The 26,058-nt window shown below is 40.2% G+C and overlaps 1 protein-coding gene across 1 annotated transcript in view; it reads right to left on the minus strand.

The window, feature by feature from the left end:
* Positions 1–26,058, minus strand: part of JARID2 (jumonji, AT rich interactive domain 2) — a 303,515-nt gene that overhangs the window by 113,313 nt on the left and 164,144 nt on the right. Inside the window, exon 3 of the mRNA XM_006864074.1 lies at positions 11,937–12,078. Coding sequence (XP_006864136.1) covers positions 11,937–12,078 — 142 coding nt within the window. The remainder of the gene's footprint in view (positions 1–11,936; positions 12,079–26,058) is intronic.

The raw sequence follows: 26,058 nt of genomic DNA on the forward strand, positions 1-26,058 counted from the left end.
AGAGAGGGAAAGAGTCTTCAAATCAAGTTTCCATGCTATCTGCTTTGTGCACAGGCTACATAGGGACAGGGAACTTAGACAGTGACCATCTAAAATGAAGGGGCAATAAAGGCACGAAGTGACTGGCTTAAAAGGTTTCAAGAGGGAGCTTAGTTAAGAGTGTGGGGGGAAAGAAAGAGTCCCCACTGAATAGCTATCATCTTGTCTAGAAGGGTCTGGTGAAAGGAGATGGGGATAAGATTCTTAAGATTCAATAGCGAATAACTGTCATCATGACTAATCTCAACTGTCACAATTGTAAAGGTAGAAGTTTTGTAACAAAAAAAGGGGAGTGGTTAATCTTACAGTCTAGAAACAGAGGACCCTAGGACCATCAAGAGAGGAATGCACAAATAGTATGCAGGACCTTATCCAGAGAAGCAGCAGCCCAGAGATGGAGGCAGAGATGGGGGCATGGAGAGGGGGAGCGGCTGAGGACTCTAGATCCATGGACTAAGAAGAGAAGGACTAAGAACTGGTGACCAGGAGAAGACTTGTAGAATGTGCCCTTTGGAGATATAAATTATTATATGTGCCTGAGTGGGGGTTTTTTTGTTTGTGTGTTTCTTAAAAAAACTGAAGTGGATACAGAGAAATACTTTTAACTGATGGTATATGGAGGGGATTATAATCAATGTAATGAAGCAAGTTATATGAATTGTTGAATGTGAAACTGATGATTTGCCCTGTAAACTTTCACTCAATCCACAATAAAAACATTAAATTAAATTAAAAAAAAAAACACCAGGCTGCTGGTTAATTTCATATTGGACTAGTGGTCCCATCCACCTCAGTCTGCACTGTCTCCAGGCTTAACCTTGCCTCTTTGTTCACCTCATTTCACCTCATCCATGAGAACACCTTCAATTCTGACTAATAGGGACCCTGTAAGACAGAATTCCAGTGTTGCGCTGTGGGTTAATGCGCTGGACTGGAAGGTCGGTTTGAACTGCAACGTCGGCAGTTCAAGCTCACAGGGTTGCTACGGGTTACAATTGACTCAATGGCAACAACACCAAGAAGACAGTGTAAATAAAACTGCCCCACAGAATTTCCCTTCTATGGAGAAGGGTCCCTGGTGCTTCAGTGCATTACGCACCTGGATAATTGCAAAGTAATCCACCAGTCACTGTATGGGAAAAAATTGAAGATGTCTACTCTTGTAAAAGGAGCTCTGGTAGAGTTGTGGTTACGAATCAGGCTGCTTAACCTAAAGTTCAGCAGTTCAAATCTACCAGCTGTTCCGCAGGAGAAAGATGAGGCTTTCTGATCCTGGAAACCCTGTACACTCCACGGCACATAACCACCACCACTCTTGTAAAATGTTACGATCTTAGAAATTCTATACAGGGTAGCTATGAGTTGCAATCAACTCGATGGCAGTGGATGTGGATTCTTTGCAGGAGTGAATTGTCACTTCCGAATCACCAACGTGTCAGTTAGCAGCCAAGCACTTAACCACTCTGCTGCCTAGTCTTGTCAGTAGAGGGGTTCCAACAGCCTAGAAGAGGTTAAGTATGGGGCTCTAGGCTATGCCATGATTGAACTACAAGCCAGAATGTGTTTCCCTCCAAGACATGAAACTGGACTGGAACCTGATCTTTATCCTCAAGAACCATACATGTCCTCCACAGAAGCATCACTTTGACCTCATAGCTCACCAGATCAGTAGAGCTAAGAAATCAATCCTTCTCTCCCCAGCATACCTGGGAGGTCATTAACATAGAGAAAATGCCTCAGAAGCATGCAAGGTTCACAGCATGCTTCTACATAAGCACCAAGATCCAGTTCAGGTGTCTACCCTACACCCCCTGCCTCAAGGATTACCAGACATGCACAACCTTATCAACCTCACCTCCTGCGTACACAGCCTGGCACCATGTCATAAGGACCACCCAATCCAGCAACAGAGTAGCTTGAGCCCCAGGCACTGGGCCAATCTCTCTGCATTACTCTGACTGAGTGCTGTGCAGTTGGCAGACCCACTGTACTCTGTCAAGAAGACAAAGGCACTTACATAACCCAGGAGGATTCCACCATGGGGTCTAGAACAAGGCAACAATAAGACCCTCTCCTCTTCTTTCACTCTAATTCCCTCTCTCCATCGAAGAAAAAACTCCATGCATGTTTCACCAGACTGAAAACATACCAAATTCTCTCTGTCCTTCCATTTTAATTCTGCTTCCATCTCTACAGACTTCATCTGTTCCTCCTCTGTGTTCTCTTCACACTGCATTGCAAATTAGTTGCTACTCTTTTCTCCCTAGGATGAGACTTCTTGTTGCATGAACTCAGACTCTAATTTATCATCTTTCCAGTCACCCCAGTACCTGGCAAATTATTAACACAAATTTTGATGAACAGATCACACCCTGCAGCAGGTTAAAATGGAAATCGCATTGCATAGTGTCAGAAAGCTCACAGTACTCAATAAACTTTGAAAACCTAGCTCTTCTCTTTTTGTTCACTGGTGTACCAGAGTAGAAACCATTGAAGGTTTAGCTAAAGCTTCTTAAGCCCTTGGTACCTCAGTTTCATTATCTTTCCCCCAATCCCTCATTATCACAGAGTATCATCCTGAACACAGTGTAGGGCACTTGACCCAGGGTATGGGACACAGAGGCATGTCTCAGCCTTGGTTACCCTGGTAGGGATCATTACACTGTGTCTAGAGGCACAGGATAAAGGATACAAAGAAAAATTTCCAACAGAAGCCTGGAGTCCACCTTAACACTGAAGGCACATAAAGCCACCAACAACTGGCTCAAAAAGAGTCATCCAAAAGTACCACCTGGCCCCAAGTGTAGCACCAACACCCCACTCCAAGACCTTCCCTCTATGATAATGAACACCCTCCAACAACTCATAACGCATCCCATTGTCATAAAAACTATTAGACCTTAAGCTTTCCTTCCTCTGATATTACATGACTTGGCCTCATGACGAGGAATTTGCCTCACATCTTTAGACACTGGTCACATGAACAACCAACTAAGCCTAATTTGAGAGAAAGAAGATTCAGACAGCGACTCCACATCTGCTTCCTACAAACGTGAGTAATTCAAAAGGTTGTTTGTTTCATAACCCCAAATCATGCTACATAAGTATTAATCTACCAAGCAGTTAAAAGTCTGAGCCAGGAAGGCTGAAGGGGGAAGCCCATAAATCTCCTATAAATAATTTAACATGAAGAAACAGTCAGACATTATGTTTATTTGAGTAGCTTCCTTTATGCTGCAGATCTCCAAGACCAGGCTCTATTCCACGATACGGGAGGAGGCGAAGGGGAGGAATAGGACAGCTCTTGTCTGGTGTAGTTTAGGGGAGGAAAGAGCTCACTCTTTACCTGAGAGGCTTGAAGAAGACCCCAAGGGACATGGCTGTAGGAAAAGAAACCCTGGCCATGAATGTATGTGATAGGCATGCCCATCTGCAGAGCCCACTGCTGTGCCTCCAACCTGAGACATCTACCCAAACGAAATTCACTCTGATAGTTCTGCTTAGTACGGAGAACTAGGAAACGCAAACTAACCTCCCAGATCTGCAAAGGCAATGAAAGCAAAGCACATCCCCCAAACACACACCTCTTATACCCACCACCACCAGTCAACAGAATGGAAAATAAGAAGGAAGGAATCACCAGTGACGTCTATTTGGAACAGCAACCAGAAACAGAAGAGTTAGCAAGGTCCCAATTGTTCCCACCTCCAAAAGGAACCTCTCTACCCCACCTGACCTAAAACAAGAGAGCATGACCTCTACCGTCAAATATCAGAAAACTAAGTTTATGAGAGGATTTCAGAAGCAAACTGCAAATGTGAAATGCTCAAGATAAGCTAAGGTTTTCTTCCTTTCTATCTAATGCTTGGCTTACACTGGAAATTTTTCTGAAGGATTTTATAAAAGAAGGAAAATACACACTGGCAGGGAAGAGAATGGAAATTTTTCTTCGTTATAATACCCAAAGTCAACTCCTGGTGGTGGGCAGCATAAAATGCCCAATGAGGGAGTAGGTGGGGTGAGATCCAGTCAACCAAGCCTGGTGAGATACAGCTCACCAAGCCAAGTGGTTGGCCCAAAGGAAATACTCTTCTGCCATTGGTCCCCAGGGGGTAAAAAACTACATGTGATTCAACCACCTACCACCCATCCTTACTGGAGGTAATAAGGTGTAATGGGCAAACTCCATCCAATACAGGCATCAAAACTTGGCTTCAAATTCTGACTGTGCTACTTAAGAGCAATGTGACTTTTGTAACTCCAGTTAAATCTTGACTATAAAGGAAGATTATTACAGCATTACAGGAGTCCTGGTGTAGCACTGGGGGTAAATGTGCTGGACTGCAAAGTTGGTTTGAACCACAAGGTCAGCAGTTCAAGCTCACATTCTGCTCCTAGGAAGCCCTTCCTATACATGGTCCCTATGGGTCCAAACCAATTCAAAGGCACTAAACAATAACGAAACATTACAGGTTTTTAAATGAGAAATAAGCTTTACAACATAATATATTGTGTTAGTAAATATAATGCAGTCAGTTCCGACTCGTAGCAACCTCGTATTGGATTTCCAAGGAGAAATTGGTGGGTCTGAATCAACCTTGTGGTTAGCAGTCCAGTGCCTACCCTACAGAACCACTCTAACTGCCTCCTTAATAATTTTAAATTATTGTTTTTCATTGGATCAATACTCTCTTAAGGTATTCATTTTTTTTTCCTTTTTAACGACTAACAAAATTAAACTAAAAGGGCAAACATGATCAATATTTTCCTGGTGATGTGTCTCTCATATTTTCTCTTTCGCCCTTTCCACATTCAAAGAACACACAGGACCTTCTACTTCCAGCTCTGACACAGTAATAAACAGGATCCTCCTGGTGTGTCGCTGCAGGTTAATGTGCAAGACTGCAAGGTCAGTTTGAGCCACAATGTCGGTGATTCAAGCTCACCAGCCACTCCTTGGGAATCCTATACAGGGTTGCTATGGGTCAGAACCGACTCAACAGCACTTAATAATAACAACAACCTGAAAGAGTTCAAACAAGAAAACAGACATCATACAACCAAGAGCTGTGATCTTTGAGAGATAAGAAACAAATGACCACCCAATTTACTACCTTAGAGAACATCTAGTCCATGGTACAAGAAGGCAGAATGCATCAGAGAGAGAGATCTGGACATGTGCAGAGGGTGCGCTTTCAATCCTCAGCCAGGTTTTGAGCAGCACATATGTGAGAGTATACACTCAGGAGGAAGGATCACCAGAAGGTCACGAGGACAGGAATAAACAGTGTCTGTTTCTTAACAGCCAAAGAGGCAAACATAATAGATGAGGCGTCAACAAGGTAAAGTACTAAGAGAACTGCCCAAGTAGAGGGGAAACCTAAGTTACCCAGTGGGAATACAAGGCTCATGCTCTCAAATGCAAACCAAAAGGTGGGCAGGAACCTTGAACCATCAGTAGCTCCACAGGAAGAGACACATGGCAATCTGCTTCCCCAAAGATTAAAGCCTAGAAAACCCAAGGGACCAGTTCTACTCTGTCAAATGGAGTCAACTATGCTTCAGAATCAATACCTAAAGACAAAACACTCAACCGGTCTCTGAATCTACCTATAAAAAGGTTCAATACATGACCAATCTGCTTCTTATACATATGATTAAGTTAAAAAATATTTTGAGAAATGCACGTCTCCAGCACCCCAAAAACGAAGTATTTATCTTTTATAAATATACATACATATATAAATATATCTTTTTAAAAAAATTATTAAATTACAAACCAAATTTGCCTAGAAATGGTCAACAATAACACTACTAGTAAGTGCCGTCGAGTCAGTTCTGACCCATAGTGACCCCATACAGGGTTTCCGAAGCTGTAAATCTTTATGGGAGCAGAAAGCCTCATCTTTCTCCCACGGAGCCACTGGTAGTATCGAACTGCTGACCTTGAAGTTAGCAACCCAACTCGTAACCACTACGCTACCAGAGCTCCTTACAACTAGTATACAAGGTCATTTTTAAGCATCTAATTAATAGTATTCTTCATACTTTCAAAGGGGTAAAGACTAAGCATGTCAAGGAGACATATTTAAGATCTAAAAGGAACTAAATCAAATTTTTGGAGTTTTAAAAAAAACTGCCCTAGATAAACAATACACTGAATTAGTATTAACAGAAATTTAGATACTACAATTTACAACACAAATTAACGAAAATAAGAAATAATATAAACCACTAGCCAATAAAGCAACATCTTTAAAAAGTGTCTCCCCAAAATTATGGTTGACTTTCTCAAAATGGCACAATTCTAAAATAATCACACACTACATTTTGCTTTAATAAACAAAGACTGTGAAAAAAGAACATTTCAGATATAAAAACGAAAAGAAGCTTACAGTTCACCAGCAGACCTGTATTAAGAATGTTAAAGTCCTAAAAGCAAAAGGAAAAGGATCCCAGGACAATTGGATCTACAGGAAAGAACAAAGACCATCAGAACTGACAATTATGTAGGTGTCCTGCTGTGGTGCTGTGGGCTAATGCGCCAGACTGCGAAGCCTTTGAACTGCAAGGTTCGAAGTTCAAGCTCACTTCACAACAACACAGTACTAACACCACTGGTTGGAAGCATCTGGCTAGCTCCAAAATGATTTTGTTGTCATCAGTGCAGCCATCTAAAATTCTACCCCCACATTTCACCCCTTGTTTACTTTCTGCTGTTGTTGTTATTAAGTACCATTGAGTTGGTTTAGACTTATAAAGACCCTGAATAGGGTTGTTGTTATTCTCATTAAGTGCCATAGAGTAGGGTAGGACTCATAGGGTTTCCAGGGAGTAGCTGATAAGTTTGAATCACTGACCATGCCATTCAAATCAACCTTGCCTACCCTATAGCGCCAAACCAGGGTCAGAGATTATGTACTTAGTCAAGTAGGTGCTCCAATTTTAAATAGCATTGTGGTGCTGAACTGCAAAGGCTGTTTGAATCACAGGTCATCGGTTCAAGCTCACCAGTCGCTCCACGGAAACCCTATACAGGGTCACTGAGGATCGCAACCAACTCACCAGCAGTTGACAACTTAACAACAAGCTCTCATTGGTCAAACACTCTCATCAGAGTATTAACAACAAAATGTTTTGCAATCATCAGGGGAGGCTTCTTAACCTAAACCAAAGCTTTTAAATTAAAAAAAAAAAAAAAAAAAGGCAAGTTGTTACTTGGTTGTTTTTTTGTTATTGTTTTTGAAAGGGGGCAGGGATAGCACTAAATACTATTCAGCACATTCATCACTACTGATCATTTTGTTATAGGGCTATAAAGTTTCTAGAATCTTAATGTTCTAATGATCTTAGTAGTTACTTCTTAAAGGTTTTCATTCTTAAATAAAACTAGTTTTTATACCACATGCTGCAAATCAAGTATCCCATGAATATGGGATTATCTTCCTTCCAAATTAGAAAGTAAGAGATTATTTTATACCATTAAAGTAACTCAGAACAGAAGAATGAGGAAAATACAGTAATGTTACTAAATCAACTATAGAAGGAGTTACACACATGGAAGAAATTCTGATCATTTCCCCCATCTATTTATATACAAGAACTAAACTGCATTATTAAGTCATAACATCCAACACTAAAATAACTCCTTACACACAGAAAATTCAATATATTTGAACAGGAACTAACAGGAATCGGAGAATCTTTTGGCTTAGTTTTGAATCAGGCAATCTGAGAGCATATCAAAGGGGTAACAAATACAGTATCTCCTTCTTTGTTTGGGGGGGTGGGGAGGGGGGAGGAGAAGAATTACGATCAACACAACAGTATATTCCTGCTGAGGCAGACCACGCTGTTGACTGGAGTTTTTACTTTATAAATTGTGTCAAGCATAAAAAAGTAGTATACACATAAAAACATATTGCTGTAGTGGTCCCAACTCAGCAGCCCTGCACTGGATTTTCAGGCTGTAAATCTTTTGCAGGAGCAGAAAAGTCTCATCTTTCTCCTCGCTTGAGGGATCGAACTGCAGACCTTGTGGTTAGCAGTTCAGTGCTTACGCTACAGAGCCAGAGCATTCCCCTAAAACAGGTTGCTGTTGTTTTGTTGTTGTTGTTATGTGCCGTGGAGTCGGAACCGACTCATAGCGACCCTGTACAGGGTTTCCGAGGGTGTAAATCTTTACGGGAGTAGAAATCCTCATCTTTCTCCCGCGAAGCAGCTGGTAGTTTCGAACTGCTGACCTTGCGGTTCACAGCCCGAGTCGTAACCACTACGCTACCAGAGCTCCTTAACCTTACTATATATGCCACCACAATTCTTATATAAGGGGACTTCAAAAAGTTAATAGATAAATTCCAGCTGTTGTTTAGTGCTGAAGAATTGGTTCCACTTCATAGCAATCTTATACAAGATTTCCAAGGAGCAAGTTGGTGGGTTTGAACCGCCAAACTTACAGTTCAAATTGACCAGTGCATTATCCTACAGCGCCACACCAGGACTCCAGATTAGGTTATTATATTTTATATAAGAGATGTCAGCATGAAGCACTAGAGGAATGGAAGTCACTCCCAACAGACTAAATATGAATATATTTAGTCCTAAATATGTGAACAACCCAGACAGAACATGCTCACCAACCAGTTTTCTCAAACCACAAGCTCACTCAATCACTAGCGCCTGCTTCGTTCATGCAAATACTGGTCACATCCACCTCTGTGGAACAAAGTCACACTACAGTCCTTCGTTTGACTTAATAACTTCACAGCAGGACACATGCCCACATTTCCCTGCCTGCAAATCATTTATTTGTATTAATCAAAATCCAATCAACATGCTTATTCATAAGTAGCAATTCATTTGTCTTGCATAGAGACTTGATAACTATTAACAACTAACATTCTAGACGTGCGAGAACGGTGAGAAGAGGAGGTAGGCATACACACTACATAAAAAAGCAAAATTCCACACACCAAAAAAACCACATTCATGTCTCATAATTTAAAAAACTTTCCATAAATAAAAATACTATGGAAACGAACAACAAATTCAGGGAACATGCAAAATTCTATAGAAATTCTGCACTCTACTATTATTTTATCTGCACCAAAAAGATCCCTGACTTTACAAACAAGTGACTGCAACAAAGGCAAAGGGCAAAACATAGCTTAAGGGATTTAGTGTTGGAAAACCACTAAACACATGAGATACTTTGACAGAAGTTTTTTTTTTTAAAATTATGCTCCAAGCATCATCTAATTTTAAAAAATAATCATAATTTCAATTCACAAGTTGGGAATTGGACTGAGTAAGATCTAAGCTGAGAATTTTTTATATACTACAGGAAACGAAATAGAAATTTCCGTTTATTCTTTCTCTGTTGACAAAATTCACATTAAGTAATCCTACAAGCATGAACCTAAAAAGAAGCATGTATCAGGAATAAATTCAATTGTACAAGATTAACTGGTAACTCATGAATACTTTCAAAAAGAGAGAGGCTATTTCTTCCATAGTTACTTTTCTAAAATATATTTACTTTTAGTATCTATAAAGTCTATATACCAAAAGAGAATCAAAATGGTCAACCTTCAAACATGTTAATCCATGTATACGTCATGTTAGGGAATTTTAGACCCAAAATAAGAAATGTCATCTAGTTAAAAGAGCATGTAGCGCTTGCTTGAACAGTATTTTAAAATAACCATTTTAATCTTTGGAAGTCATTCTGGGCTTCGCTTGATTATCTTCACCCAGGGCAGCACACTCCATAAACTTATTAGAAAAGTTATACTATGTGTGAGGATGGAGGAAGGCCAAACATTACAGTCTCAAAAACACACCAACAAAGCTCCAAAACTTAAAGCTCCACCTTCATCCATCAGCCTGTAGAAGACGAGGGTCAAATCACAACAAAACACCAACTAGGAATCAAAAATTCATGCTTAAAAGCCTAGAGGTACTCATTTAAAATAAGATCATGCTTGCTATGAAAATTATGTTCTCAACTACACAGCCTATTTGAAATGTACAAGCACCCTCCTCACCCACTATAATAAAGGCCACCCCAACCAGCCCTAAACCTAGCGTAACTTGTCAAGCCTAATCTACAAAATGCCCCTGATGAATTTCACTACCAGGGTGTGACCACAACCAAAGAATAAGCTGTTATGAATCATTAATGTGAACCAGTATGAACTCAGTAAGACAAGGTATTTTGGCCCACTAATTATAAAAGCAGATTTGCCTCGGTAAGTTTTCTTTGATGATGAAAGCTCACCAGACTGCTCAGCACCTATCTACTGAACAACATATCATAGTCCCTTTGTAAACAGCAAAGTCCCAACACCATCATCTCAGAGAGATGGCAGGTGTTGGGGACAAAGACACATTCCCTAGTAAATGAAGTCAACTGAACTTAGCTATCATACACACAAACTCATAGCCAGATTGAAGCATGGATAATAGACATTATCATAACCCATTCCAATAATGCACTGATATAGTGTTTACACATCCTTGAATTCCTACTATCAGGATGATTCATCTTTAAATTGGAAAGAGGGGTAGCTTAGGAGGAATGCTTATTTATGTCATATCTGTAATATGTAGTATGCCTTGTCTTAAAGATACTAGCCCATGTATCTTTTTTTTTTTTTTAAGTGTAGCATGCAAAATCCAATACACGTGCAAATGAAAATGTACTAATAACAAATCTAACTGCATCTCTTAACACGCAACACTGAGGATTAAGACAAAGGATGGAAGTTAACACAGATACTATACACTGGGCTTACTGTGGGCTCTTTAAACAAGGGCACTACATGACAGATAAAAAATAAACTAAGAGCTATGCATCTCAAACCTCAAGTCCAAAATATAGTTCTGTTAACATTTCACACATCTATATATATCTTGTTCTTTTCTTAATTTTCAATTATGTTCAGTTGTTGTTCATGACTTACAAGCACATCTAGATAGTTTCTGAAAAGTAACTGTAGTTCTTCTGCAATACACAAGGGATAAGACCAGGAAATTTTTCCTTTTCCCCAAACACTCAAACTCACAGATTCTAAGAAAAGATCATCAATCTAATCACCCAAGAAATATTGAGTATGTGAATGGAAAAGGAATGAAATAAAAAATAAAATCTGTAAAGAGGGGGAAAAAGTAGCATCACCTAAGATATGAAATAAGGAAGATAACAGCAATGGATTTTTTTAAAACACCCAATTAAAAGGATAAAAAGCATAATGTCATTGCTACTACTTGAATGTGAAACCAAGAATTCTTATCAAAGTTCCGTAATCAACATCCTCAAAAAGCTATATACTAAGTATACCTAGGAAAAGTCATACTTGCTGGCAAATTAAATTTTAAGAACCTGCTTAAAAACTCTGAATGTAACAATAGCAACTTGGTTAAAATTCAATGGTTTAAAAATGCACAATGTTATTTTTTGCTTTACTAACAAGAAAAAAAATGTTTTTAAAGAAACACCCCATTTAATTCCCTACATTTTTACAAACAACTCTTTTCAGAAGTGGTAAAATACTGTAGAATCTACTCCTCAGGATTCCTACAGATGAAAATTTATTAAAAAGACCAGTAAGGTAGGCATTACAAACTGGCAACTTTGGGCCCATCTTATGACAATAACATGTTCTGTTTGGCCCACAAGACGTTTTGGCTGATTCGTTTTTAATTAGAAACTATAAACAGTATTTGTAAATCAAGAAACACTAATCAAACAAACAAAAAAATCCACAATTCTGGCTCTTGTATTAAAATCAGAGTATGTGGTAAGTGGGCTCATGATCCCAAGTGGCAAAAAGTTATAACTAAAATTTGGAGCCATCAGGTTTAAGGTACCAAAGTTTTCAGCTATAGACACTAACCTTTTCCTCGACGGCCCTTCTTCAAAATCTGAAGAACTAACATCGTTGCTAGTAGAAGACACTTGGGATGCATCATCCTTCTCATTCTCTGACTGTTCTGATGCTGCTCCTAATCCCTTAGACTGGCCATTACCAAGGAGCCCTAAAGATGAGAGAAGGGGACAAAAATGAAAACAAAAAAACATGACATCAAGTATTACCAAACCAAACGAGTTAAAACTATAATTACCATATATGTGGGTCAAGAGATGCTTAAGATGACAATTAAACTTTTTCTGGACAAGTGACACATAGAGAAAACGATCATTATTTTGTAGCCCTATCTTATTTAAAATAACCACCTTTATGAACAAGTTACTCCTCATAACAATCTATTAGATTATCAGGTCCTAACCAAGATTTCCCTCTGAATGTTTGAAAAGAATCCATGGCTGCATATGTATTAAGGAGGAGAGAGTCCTGGCAACCGACTGTGCTTTAATAACCAGGATGAAGATGGGTCCTAGGGCAGGGGTCTGCGGGTCCTTGGGGGACTAGACTCAGGTAGCACATGGCCCACTATTGCAAACAGAAAGGCCATACGTGCTGGTGGGTGACAACTAGTAAAAGTCCTGTCTTCTCACACCAAAATTCCGTTGCAGCTTGCGTTTGGGACACAACTTACATTGTAGAATGAAGGCTTACACAGCCTACTGTGTCTGGATCTCACTGTCCAGTGACAGATGCCATAGTATTTGACCTCAAAGAGCAAAGTACATATTGGCCCCTGGACTTTGGTTCTTCCAGTCGATGAACCAACTTCGCTGTATTAAATCACTTTCTGATTGTAATACATAGAATAGTTTTTGTTGAACACTATGTTGGTGGTGGTGGTGTTAAACGCAGTTCTGACTAATAGTGACCCTGCATAGGGTTTCCAAAGATGTGCTGGTGAGTTTGAACCATCGACCTGTGGTTCAAACCAACCCTGTGGGGTCCAGTGCTTTATTCTACAGTGCTACACCAGGATTCCATTAAACACTATATTGTTGTGTTGTGAAGTACCCCATAGCGACCCTGTATAGTGACCGAGGAGCAGCTAGTGACCATGAACTGCCAACCTTGTAGTTCAAATAGCTTTGCATTCTGCAAGTTTGCTAAAATTTTCGTGACAAGTAATCATAAACCCTGGAATCCTGCCTGCTTATACTTACAGTCACCTATCTATTTGTACATCATTTCAGATCATGAGTAATAAACATTAAGTTTGGAAAGCTTTAAAAATGAACTAAATAAAATTATAGGTTACTGCTTAAATAACGTGGCTTTGAGATTCATGGCAATGATGCAAAAATAAAACCAAATGCAACAGATTGAGAAAATGTGGGAGTCTTACACTACTAGGCAAAAGGAGGCATGCTTTTGTTGTTGATTACTGCTGTAGAGTGGGTTCTGACTCATAGTGACCCTGCATAGGGTTTCACAGAAGCAACGGGTAGATTTGAACCACCGACCTGTGGTTCAAACCAGCCAGTGCTTATCCTACAGTGCCACCCCAAAAGAGACATGTTAAGTTGTTAAGTGCCATCAAGTCGATTCCAACCCATAGCGACCCTGTATAGGGTTTCCAAGGAGCAGCTGGTGAGCCTGAACTGCCGACTTTGCAGTTCAAATGGCTTTACAGTCTGGCACATTAACACACAGCGCCATACCAGATATAACTGTATGGAAATGAATGTATGAATGTCATCAACATTTCAAAGACATTAGAACTGTTTTATCTAGGACACTGACCACTAACAGTCCCATTAATGATGTCTTGAAATACGGCCAGTGAAACAAAGGACATTCAATTTTATTTAATTGTAATGAATTTTATAAGCACTTCAGCAATGTCATGGGGGGGGGGGCTGGATACATAATGCCAGTTGAATGATACACAGTAGAGGGATATAAATCATATTTGTAGAAAAAAAAAGATAAAGAGTAATTACCACATTGAAAAGACTGGGAAATTTTAAAAGTCGGGTTATAAAAACATGTAAGTAAAAATTATTAAAAAAAAAAAAAAAATGTGGGGCATGAATTTTAACAAAAATGACAAACTCTTGCTTGAGTTGAAATTTTTTAATAGCGTACATGTCCAAAGGAGCTTCAGAAATTCATGGGAAAATGGAATGAATAGGTAATGAAAATTTCCCACAATCTTCTGTAAGGCCTCTTCATATAAGGACGAAAGACCTAGTGATCTAGTTCTGAAAAGCCAATCAATGAAAACCCTGTGGTGTACAGTTTTACTCTTGACACATATGAAGTTGCCAAGAGTTGGCATCAACTCAACAGCAATTGAGAGGTGCACATGATTAAACACTTGAGAAAAGTTAGAGGTTCAAAACCACCCAGAGTCACCTGGAGGTGCAATCTGCTTCCCAGAAACCATAGACTTGAAAACTCTATGGAGCAACTCTACACAGGGGGTCGCCATGAGTTGATTCCAACTCTACATTACCTAATAACAACAACAGAAAATAAAGCAGAAGTGATGGAGGGAATCACTTATATAACAACTCGTTTATGTGTCAAGCTATTAGAAATACAGGCATAGTCAAAACAAAATCTATGTGAGAAGAGGCAGACACTCACATACTATATCGCAGGTGGTAATAAGTACAAAGAAGAAACCTTGCACTTGTCCAGCAAGGAAGAAATGGTAAGAGGAGGGCTAGTGCACAAGAAGAAGGAGGGGGCATGCTATAAAAAAAACAAGAGCAGGATTTACAATCTGCCTCAGGAAAAGTTACCAAAATGGAGTGGTGAAAGAGAGAGGTTGCTTTGAAGCTATCCTTAAATCAAGAAAGAAAGAAGGACTAAGTGTTGTGTCCTTTGTTGCTTAACAGAGTCTTAAATAGTTGCTAAGCGTCAGCCATTTTGAGTGAGTGAACGAGTGAGCAAGGAAAGGATTTAGACAATGCAGGTAAAAAAGTTAAACTATTCAATGACCACTTCACCTTTCCTTCTGGCAAGAATAATCTTATTAGATTGTGAAGAGCAATGGCTCTCATACCTGGACAATTTATGAAACAGAGTCTACTTGGCCTCACCCCCGTGTCTGATCCTAACCATATCTGATTTCAACGTGCTACTTTTGCTGACTCTGAAACCTAATCTTAAAAACCACTATGTAAACTATGTTCTCCTGGGTATTCACTAACACACACACACACACCATTATGTAGAAGAAAGTAAAGTACAAGATAATAAAGAGAAGACCTAAGTTCCCTAAATTTCTATAAATCTTAGGGCAAGAGGGAATTTATCCCAAGAAATAAAAAAAAATTTATAAAGTTGTTCACAATACAACTTACAGCAAGGCATCCACACAAAGTTCTCTTTAGGGGCAAACAAGACCTGTTTATAAAACTTTGTCACCAAAACACATGGTAGAAATATTGTAGTTTTTGTTGTTAGGTTCCATCTAGTCGGTTCCAACTCATAGAGACCCTTTACACAAGAGAACAAAACACTGCTTGGTCCAGTGCCAGCCTCACAATTGTTCTGCTTGAGCCCAATGCTGATATTATGGTATCAAGCCATCTGGTTGGGGGACTTCTACTTTTCTACTGACCCTCAACTTCATCAAGCATGATGTCCTTCTCCAGGGTCTGATCCTTCCTCGTAATATGTTCAAAGTATGAGAGGTGATGTTTCAGCATCCTGGCTTCTAAGGAACTCTGGCTGTACTCCTTCCAACACAGATCTGTTTGTTCTTCTGACAGTTCTTGGTCCCACCAATATGATTATCTAACCCCACAAACTCAAATGAATCAATTCTTCTCCATGGTCTGCCATATTCATTGTCAAACTTTCAAATGCATATGAGGTGATTGAACCATGGCATGGCTTTGGTAGGTCAGGAGCATCTTGGTCCTCAAACTGATACCTTTGACAACCTCAATCTTTTTTCCATTACTCATGATGCTATTTATTGGTCCAGTGGTAAGGATTTTTGTTTTCTGTAAAATCAATATTGAAGTCTGTAGTCTTGGATCTTCATCCGGAAGTATTTTTAGTCCTCCTAGTTTTCAGCAAGCATGGTTGTTTCACCTGCATATCACAGGTTGTTAATGAGTTCCTTCAATACTTATGCCATCTTTTTCATATAATCTCAGATTATTTGCTGAACATACAAATTAATTGTGGTGAAAGAATACAACCCTGGCACACACCTTTCCTTATTTTAAACCATCAGTTGGCTTGTTCTGTTCAAATAGCCACCTCTTGGTCTATATACAGGTTCCTCATGAAACATGCATTCTTCCCAATGTTATTCACAGTTTTATTGACAGCCTCTGTATAGTCAATAAAGCAACGGTACACATCTTTCTGATATTCTCTGCATTCAGCCAAGATTGCACTGATGTCAGCAATGACACCCCTAGTTTCTCGTCCTTTTCTGATGCTTGGATTTCTGCCAAATCTCCGTCATTATACTATTGCAGTCATTTTACAGTTATCTTGAGCAAAATTTTACTTGCATGTGATACTAATGATAAATTTGCTCAATGATTTTTACATTCTGATGTATCTCTTTGGAAAGGGCACAAATATGGATCTCTTCCATCCAATCTGTTGGCCAAACAGCTGTCTTCCAAATTTCTTGGCATAGATGAGTGAGCACCTTCCGTACTGAATCAGTTTCAAGATTTCAATTTGTATTCAATTCTTGGAGCCACGTTTATCGCCAATGCCTTCTGTGCTTCTTGGACTTCTTCCTTCAGTACCATCAGTTCTTGATCATATACTACTTCTTGAAATGTTTCAATATCTATTATTTCTCTTTGGTACAGTGACTCTGCGTATACCTTTCGTCTTTTCCGGATGCTTTCTGCATCATTCAGTATTTTGCCTTTAATTTTTTCCACTTGAGAAATGTTCAGCTTGTTCCCTTTTGGTTTTCTAACCCAAGTCTTTGCACATGTCATTATAATACTTTACACCCAGTCTTCTCAAGCTGCCCTTTGAAATTTTCTGTTCCAGTCTTTTACTTCCTTATTTCTTCTATTCACTTTAGTTTCTCAAAGATAGAGAGCAAAATGTCTTCAACATCCATTTTGGTCTTTTCTTTCTTTCTTGTTTTTTCAATGATGTTTGGCTTTCTTCCTTTACCGTGTTCTTGATGTCCTCTCACAGCTCTTCATTACTTAGTCATTATTGTGTAAGTAAAAATAGGAGGAAAGTGGATTAAACAGCTGTACACGAAAAACACCTGGGAATTTTAATCCACTGTATGTGAATTCAAAATTGAGGACAAACAGAGGTTCCTCTGAAAAATCTAAAACACTTTTGAACATTAGAGAAATCAAAGTAAGAAACTGGATAGAGTAGGAAAACATGTGGAGTAAAACTCAAAATCAGAAAAAACGTCAGAGATTGACAGAACTCCAGAGACTATGGGTGGCCCTTCAGGTCTACAAATGACCTCTTCACCATGGTTCAATTTTCACTCAAGTAATAGACAGGTCTGTAAGAAAAACAGTAACACACAGGGGAATTATCCACACCCTAGGATAACCAAGGCTTTGGGAGCAAAGGGGCAGCATTTACTCAAGTACAAATTTCAAAAGGGTCAGGAGAGAAGAAAGGAAATGTGAAACACAAGCTGTATGTATGTAGCATGAGTGATGCTACATTGAGGGGGATTTGTAATCAATGGCATGAAATAAAATGTATATGAATTGCTGAAAGGAAACTGACCTGCTCTGTAAACCTTCAACCAAAACTCACAATAAAAAGTTAAAAAGGGGAGAAATTGAAATAGTAGTCCTGTTGTTTTACTCCCTAATGGGACTCATTCACAAAGGTTTCCAAGACTTCCCATTTCAAGGATTGAAAATACTGACTGGGATTATCTAAATCGAATTCATTTTCCAGATTAGAGAAACTGAAACATAAACTACATTAAACTGCCTCTTATGCAATTTGAGGAGTCCTGGTGTGGCACTGTGGGATAAAGTACAAGGTTGGTGGTTCAAACACACCAGCAGATCCCTGGGAACCCTAGACAGAGTCACTATGAGTCAGACCGCAACTAACAACAAAACATAGAAGTTGAAACAATGAGCTTTTCATGGCCTTTATGAAGAGGATGAGCTGCCTTGTTCTGTACACGAGCAGCTGCTAAATCTTTTACAATTTGAGTACTCCCATTCTGTTGATATCAGTTCAGAAAAAAAAAAAGTCCATTTTTAGGGAGTCTACTGAACATGTCTGTGCTTTTTCTTTTGCTTTCCTTTCCTCTCCTTTATCCTTCCTTAAATATCTTCAGTTTACAACAGCCCTTATTATATTTTTAATGCTTTAATTCAAATCATACAGCCTGCCCAATTCAGAAGAGCCAGGTCAGCAAGATGGAGTATGATGCCACAGGGCAGAACAGCTATTACTGCTATTATTGTAACATTAGGCAAAGTAATGTGGGCTGCTTTTTCTTTCCCCTATCTAACAAAGCCTTGCCAATTTTATAAAAAGTATTATTTTTAGTCAATGAGAAATAATGAAATGCCATCCCCCCTCTTACAAACATACAAGGCGTTTCTATTTTCCCAAAACCCCACCCACCACCAACACAAACCTTTGTTGGGGAGAGGAGGTTAAATAGAGGAAATTGAATGGCCCAAAGATTTCAGTCTCTTCACATTAGCATTCGTTCTCCTCTATTAATATTCAGTAGGTTGAACTTAAATTAAAGCATGCCTATTGTCTTTCACAAAAGCAATAAATATGAGCTGAAAACTCCACATCACCATGGTAAAGGCAGCTTGGGGACTGTGCTTGCCACCTCAGTGATTCACCATCAGCAGAACACAAGAACAGTGTGTCACAGGCCCAAGGCCACTCAGTCCCCACAAAGCTACACAGAACCCCAAAGAAAACAAACACAAGGGAACCCTGCCATCAATGGCTCTGGGCAATCGGTAGCTTTTCTCCTAAATTAGCAAGAAAGGAGAGGGCTCCCAAGGCCACATACACAACACAACTGGCTTCCTTCTGAGCTTAGAACTGCAGCAGAAAAAGGGAATAAGGATTATTGCTCTTCTGGAGATGGGAGATGTGTATGACCATCTCCCTTTTGTTTAAACATGGTGTGGTGGGTTGGGGTTATAGGAAGGAGTAGAAAAATTGAGATACCGATTAATGCCAAAAATTCCTCTCCCTGAAGGAACTTCTGAATTAAGTGGTTGATCAGAGCTCCAGATTTTCAGAACACCAGTTCATGGATAATTCATTCCCAATATCTAACAAGGAAGACTAGAACTTCCAGTTCTTATCATTTACGTTGTAGATTCCCAAGAAGTTTGCACAGTCCTTCTATGAGCTACACACACATGACAGAATTTAAAACCAAAGGAACCATCAAATACCACTAGTTCACATAAGTGATACCGCCTAAAGAAGGGTTAAAACGAAAGGAAAAACAAGGAGACCCTTGAAGCTGTTCCAGTATTTCTAAAACATCTGGAGCACACCAAAGTAATTAGCATATTGGGAAGAGTCAATGTATTTAGCTTTGTTGTAGAAGAGATGCACAAAAGGTAAGCATTCTTTATTAGAATTACAGAGCCAACGCAGTCTATCACCCTGTCACTGTGAGACAAGGTATCACGTTACATATTAAACAGTCAAGCATCCAAAGAGACACTTTCATTTTCAGCATCAATTTCTTATTATGTGTTTTATTTTGTTGGGAAGGAGACTGAAGGACTAGGAGTGGTAATGGGGAAGCTGAGAGAGGCAGCAGCACTTTGAGAACAAAATTGCAATAGAGGAAGCCTCCTCAAGTCAGGTAGGACTCTCTCTGAAGTCTTCAGAATGCATGGTTTGCTGTCATTAGTAATGAACACTAAAGTCCTTTGTCACTCTTATGTTTTAATGACTTAACTTATATAAGAATCAGGCAGAAGAAAAATTGGATTGTTTCTTTTTAAAATAAGGTAAAGAGTTTACGCCCAACTGTGCACAACCAAGTCAACAGCTAAGTTTCCGATCAATTTAAGCTTCCAGGGAAAGGGATGAGGTTGCAGGTCTGCCAAGCCAAGCCCAAGTTGGTCCACTGACATGTTCTCCACAGCAAAACCCAGGTGTATCTGAGAACAAATGGGGGTCATGAGGCCTGCAGGGTGCCACTGGTACACTCATGCTCAGTGATGCACACACAAAAATGGTTTAATACCTCAGCTTACTGAAAATAATTATCCCTCTCGTGCAGGAAAATACTCCCTGAGCAGACTGGGGGGCTCCCTTTGTCTACTCTTCAATGAGCAAAGGAAACTCTCAATTCCAGTCAAGAATATCTAACCCAAAAATAGCCCCAATAAACCCTAAAAACAGGCCAAAATAGGAGAGAGGATGGGTTCTTGCTAGTTTTGAGACAAAGAACAGAACAAAACAAAACAATAATTCAACAAGAACCGTTCTCATCACTAGACTCTCCCTACGAAAGATTTCTCAGTCATATAAGCCTCCTTTTACAAGTCCCAGGGTTTTGAGGGGTTTGTGTATGGAATTTTTGTTTATTTTTATGAAAATATAGTAAATATAAACCTGACACGGTGGTAATTATTAGTGTGGAAAAGAGAGACCACTAGAGGAGGAAAACGTCTGGCCTTACCTGTATTTTCTATTTCAGAAGGAAATAAATGACCAAATTTGAGAAACACCATCAGCAAAAGAAACAGACTACCCTTGAGACAAGAAAGCATTTCTTTACCTTGAAACACCAGAGAACAAACCTAACAAGCACACCATATTTTCACAAGGAGCAGTTAGGACTCAGATGGGCTCCATGTCTAAATCCCTGAATGGCTGAACAACACTGAAAGACAAAAGACTTCTTCCCAGAGCCTTACCAAAACTCTCCAACCACACAGAAGACACTCACTGGCTGGGGTAGTGGGGGTGGTAGGTGGTTACCCCAAACAACAAGCTGGTAGATAAACTGTTTTAAATTAAAATTAAAATCTCTCAATAGGATGGAGTCTTGAAATCCAGGAAAGATTTCTGGGCCCTGAAGTTACTTCATCTCTAATGAGTTGAGCATTTTGGCACAACTCCCTTTCTTCTTTGGGACAAGGGGTTTCCTCCCTACTCTTCCCCTTTGCACATACTCCTCACATTCAACTCAAATTTTCTAACAATTAGAACAAACTGTTGGATAACAATAAGTACTGAATTATAAACAACCACATTCCTCTACATTGAGAAGCACAAGCTATGAAGAGGAATCATGAGCATTTGAAGTTTAAAGCTTTATTGTGGTCTGACCCCAAATCACTGGAGAGCTGTGGAGAATTCCTCTACATTCCTCTTTTGCATCACACCATAACTCCACTAGGTTCATACCTCACTCCTAACATTTTAACTGCCCATCCAGAGCACGGTTTGCACAATACAGAGGGGATCCTTTACTGATCATACCAGAAATCAACATAGGCCTTCTGCATGAAGAAAGGTGATTCAAAACAGCAATGAACTTGGGTTGGTGTGCAGAATGAAGTTCAGAACAATGGCATCATTACAGAGCAAGGGAACATAAGGGCCATGCAGCTTAGGTTAACACAGGGCTCTTTAATATTTTTTTTGGATAGATAAATGCCGATACCTTAAGAAAGCTGGACAGAACAAAACCTGATTATTTGTACTTTTGAAAACATTGTGTGTTCACAGCTAGCTAGTGAATGATATTCTGTACCTTTAAAAATAATAAGACACCTCTTTAATGCTTTATGCAATCATTATATTTACCTCACAAATGCTATCAACAAAAACAGTCTCAGAAATATTAGCAAATTAACACAAAGGTAAGGCAAAGCTGCATTTAATTCAAATCAACAAAAGTCCACAAGTTAAGAGGTTCGTGTATTAGTATGTCATGATAAAGGGATAAAATAAGCAAATTATATATATTTTATGTCCTAACATCATAATTTGTAAACAGCCATACCCTTTCCCCAGACCTCTCCAGCTACCTTATTCATTCCCTAAGCCAATAAAAATGGGGCCCTTAGAAGTTCTAAATTCTGTTTTGTCTGTGGCATGAAGGACAGTGGTTTCCCAGTTACATTATAACCTCATTCACATATAGAACCAACTGCACACCTACTTTCCAGATGAATATTTTTTTTAAAGGATTAATTGGTCTATCCAAAAACCAAGAAAAATCTGCTGACAGTTGAGTTCAGAAAGGCCTACTGCCTCCCAGAGCAGCGTTCTTTCCAGTCGTATACTAACAGAACTATAGGAGTGTGGAAATGGAATCTGCCAAGATTTGAGGCACCTAATGGCCGGCTCCTAAAATACATATGTGTTTATATCTAGTAACATAAACATGGATTAATACACAAAATATTAAGAAAAATCATGAGAATTTGAAGTTTAAAGCGTTATTGTGGTCTAATACAAAATCACTTGAGAGCTGTGGAGAAGCTCTGTTTACATGCCTCAGTTTCCTTCATCATGCACGGGAAGAAGACAAGAAGGCAAAGAAAGAGAAGACTGAGGGAAATGAAAAGCATGCAGGCTGTTTATATACCTAACCAAAGCTGTGATAAGGGTGAACTAATTAACTTTAATCAAACATCTATTTTTTAATTCTGGGAAATGATCAAATAAATTGGCAATAAAATAAAGGGCCCAGCCATAGCCGAATGGCGTTCAGTCCCCAGAGAAATGTCTAAATTCATCCGAGACTGGTTTAAAAATGCAGATTTGGCCAAAATGGTCAACAGCGCTTAAAGCTTAAAGAGCGGCCTTAATTCTCTCTTGTAAATTTCCACAGTGCCTTTGCAGGAGCCACCATTGCCCCGAGGGAGGATATCAAAGCTGAAAGAAGATTAATATTAAGCAAATCGTAACACTTTTCCATATAGCACCTTGCCATCCATAATGGATTTAATCAGGACCCCAGCAGGGAAACCCACAAAGGCCTATTTCTCCAACAAAAGCCATACCAGCCTGAAACAAATCTTAGAGCTATTTGGTTTTGATTTTATTTAGAGGAACAGACCTTCTATCCCAGGCTCCTCAAGATAAGCCACCAAAAACTGCACCTGACAGACCCGCGGAGCAGCCATCCTCAGAGCCGGATCATTGCAGAGAGACAGAGGGAGAGGAAGAAGGACAGAGGGAGGAGGAGGGAGGGAGGCAGAGCTCCGGAGCACTTGTCAACAATCCTCCGCTGTACGTAATAAGCAGGCAGGCGGCGGTGCGGTGCAGATTCTACACGGCAATAGGACGGCCAGAACAGCACTGGGACCAAGGGGGAGGGGAGACGGCAGGCAGAGAAGGTTATTTATGTGGATGGGAGGGAAGCGAACACCAAAGAGGAGGGGTCTCCGGTTTCCCCCCTCTGATAAATTAAAATGAGAAAAATGAAAAGAGCTTTTCATCCTACCATTACCCCAACCTGCAATGCAGGCAAATCAGAATCACAGAATTTCTCACATGAGGAGGAACAGGAGGGGGAGGGGGGCAGTTACTTTATTGTCTACACTTTTGCTTGCCCAGTCCCTCAGGCTGCACCAACCCCTACACACACTCTCCATCCCCACCCTCACCCCCCACCCCCCGGACAGCATGGTCCATGACACATTTTCAATAGCATCCCATTTTAATATCATAATTTGTGTCATTCAGCACTTGCCTTTTATTTATTTTTATTTGGTTTTTTGGCTGGGAAACCTGGGCAGCTCTCCAGACAGGCTGCAGAAATCTCTTTCCACATGCTCCTCTCCAGGCACCTCCTCCCCACCCGCCCCACCCCCCCTTCCTACAGCTCCAGCTACCACAGGGCTTCATTACTTACGAAATGACCCAATGATACTCATTCACATGGACTGTGGATGCTCACCCTGCCCCCAACCTATAGACCCCCCTCCCCCCCACACACACAGAGCAAACACTGCCCCCCAACCCACCCCAACCCACATAAATTGATCTAATCTAATAAAACAGAGGCTGTCCCCCCCTTCATTGTTTCTAGAGGATCTTTTACAAAACTGGATCTGTGTCCTGGCAGCTGCAGAGAGGTGAAAGGCAAGATTCCAAGTGAGGGCTGGCCAGCTCCCTGGCCTCAGATGGCTGGAGTACACATCTCCTTTCATGTGATATGCAGTTTTTGATTTTTAAAGTCAATTCTTTTGAGGCTTTTAACTTCTATTGGGAAAAACACAAGCTCTGTACAACACCCCCAAAACTCTTATCTTTATGCTCTTCAAGGGGGGCGGAAATTTGGTAGGGAGACCCTCTCAGAATTTGCGCAATGCTTAAAGTTTCTCTCAAAGATACCTCCGTCCCCACAAGGGGACTGGGAGAAGAAAGCCCCCCTCCTTTTTTTTAGTTTGAATTTATCAATCATTGTTGTTGTTGTTAAGTGCCAACGAGTCGGTTCCAACCCATCGCGACCCTGTACAGGGTTTCTGAGGAGCAGCTGAAGAGCTTGAACCACCAACCTTACAGTTCAAACGGCTTTGCAAGTCTGGTGCATTAACCCACAGTGCTACACCAGGACAGTTCTCCCTTTAATCATTTAATAAGCAACTTCTGTGCTCTGATACTTGACATGCATGAAATTATTACTTGGGCCTCACAAAAACCCTGAAGGCAAGCATTAGGGTTCTTCAGGACTGAAGCCATCTGGTTAGAGCCATTATTCCCACTAAGACTGCCTTCCAGTCTCATAAGTCACAAGGGCTCTTTGTTGTTGTTGTTGAGGTCCTTCAATTTCAACTTACAGTGAGTGACCCTGTTCACAATTTCCAAGGAGCAGCTGGTGGGTTTGAACTAACGACCTTGTGGTTCGCAATCCAATGCTTATCCTACAGTGCTACACCAGGAGTCCAGCAGTGGCTCATAGACCATCCCCATCTTTCAACAAAAAAAACTACCAGGAGGCAAGGATCTTCTTCAATCTCAATTCTTATCCCATCATTTTAAAATCAGAATTAGAGATAGCACAATCTCCCATTTGACAAATGAGAAGACCAAAGTTTGGGGAAGGTTGCCTCTTCATCAGAATCAGAGCTAGTTCCTCATCGCGATACCATACACAAAGGGTTATTCAAAATTCCTTATAAAACATGTTGCTGCTAAGTGCCATGGAGTCGGTTCTGATCCATAGTGACCCTGAACAGGGTTTCCGAGGAGTAGGTGGTGAGCTTGAATTGCCAAGCGTGCGACTCAAACCAACTTTGCAGTCTAGCACATTAACCAACAGTGCCAGACCATGGCTCTACAGAATATAAAGGGTTTGAAAACAATCCATCTACAATCATTTTATCCCCAGGGTGAGCCCACAGAGTTGACACTTATTTAGCATTCTCCAGTACAGTATCTCTCTACACCGGCGAACAATTGCTTGGCTTGCATCCCAATACAGCATAAGTCATCTACCATCAATTAAAGGATCTTCAGGGAAGGACTACTTGGCATTTATCCTCCTCCTCCTATTGGGATTTGCCTTTTGGCTCCTTCACTAATCCAAAGCCCCCAAAGCAGAGAACTATGAATATGAGGTAGTTGCTTAGGCATACAGTAACTCTGGCAAAAAGTTTTGAAAAACTAGAAACGGGGGGAGAAGTGAGCTGATACAATCTGATGAACTTAACCTATACCTATGGAACAGCAACTTAAAAGAAGGAACAAATCCTTACAGCAAAAAACATTCACACACATACCCACATACAGAGTGAACGGAGATGGGCAACTTGGTTATTGGATACTCAAATGGGGAGAGGGGGACTACAAAGCCAAGAAGTGACTGGCTTACAAGCTTTCAAGAGGGAACCTAGTGCTAGGGAGCAGGGAGGAAGGCAGAATCTCCAGTGGGTACTATTCAATCTGTCTGGGCAGAACTGATGAAAGGAAATACAGATGGGTAACTCATGAGACTGTAGTGAATAATGCTTTCCAGGATGGATTATAAATAAGGGTTGGAAATGCCGAGGTAGACGTTTTGTAACAAGGAAGGGAGTAATTAATTCTCCAGTCTAGGAGCAGAGGTCTCTGGGACAATCAATGGAGAAGAGCCGAGAGCGGGACCCTACCCATAGGAACAGAGATGCCTGAGATAAGAGACAGAGATGATGAC

This window comes from Chrysochloris asiatica, unplaced genomic scaffold (genome assembly GCF_000296735.1).
Source record: "Chrysochloris asiatica unplaced genomic scaffold, ChrAsi1.0 scaffold00060, whole genome shotgun sequence".
In the NCBI taxonomy this organism is placed as follows: Eukaryota; Metazoa; Chordata; class Mammalia; order Afrosoricida; family Chrysochloridae; genus Chrysochloris; species Chrysochloris asiatica.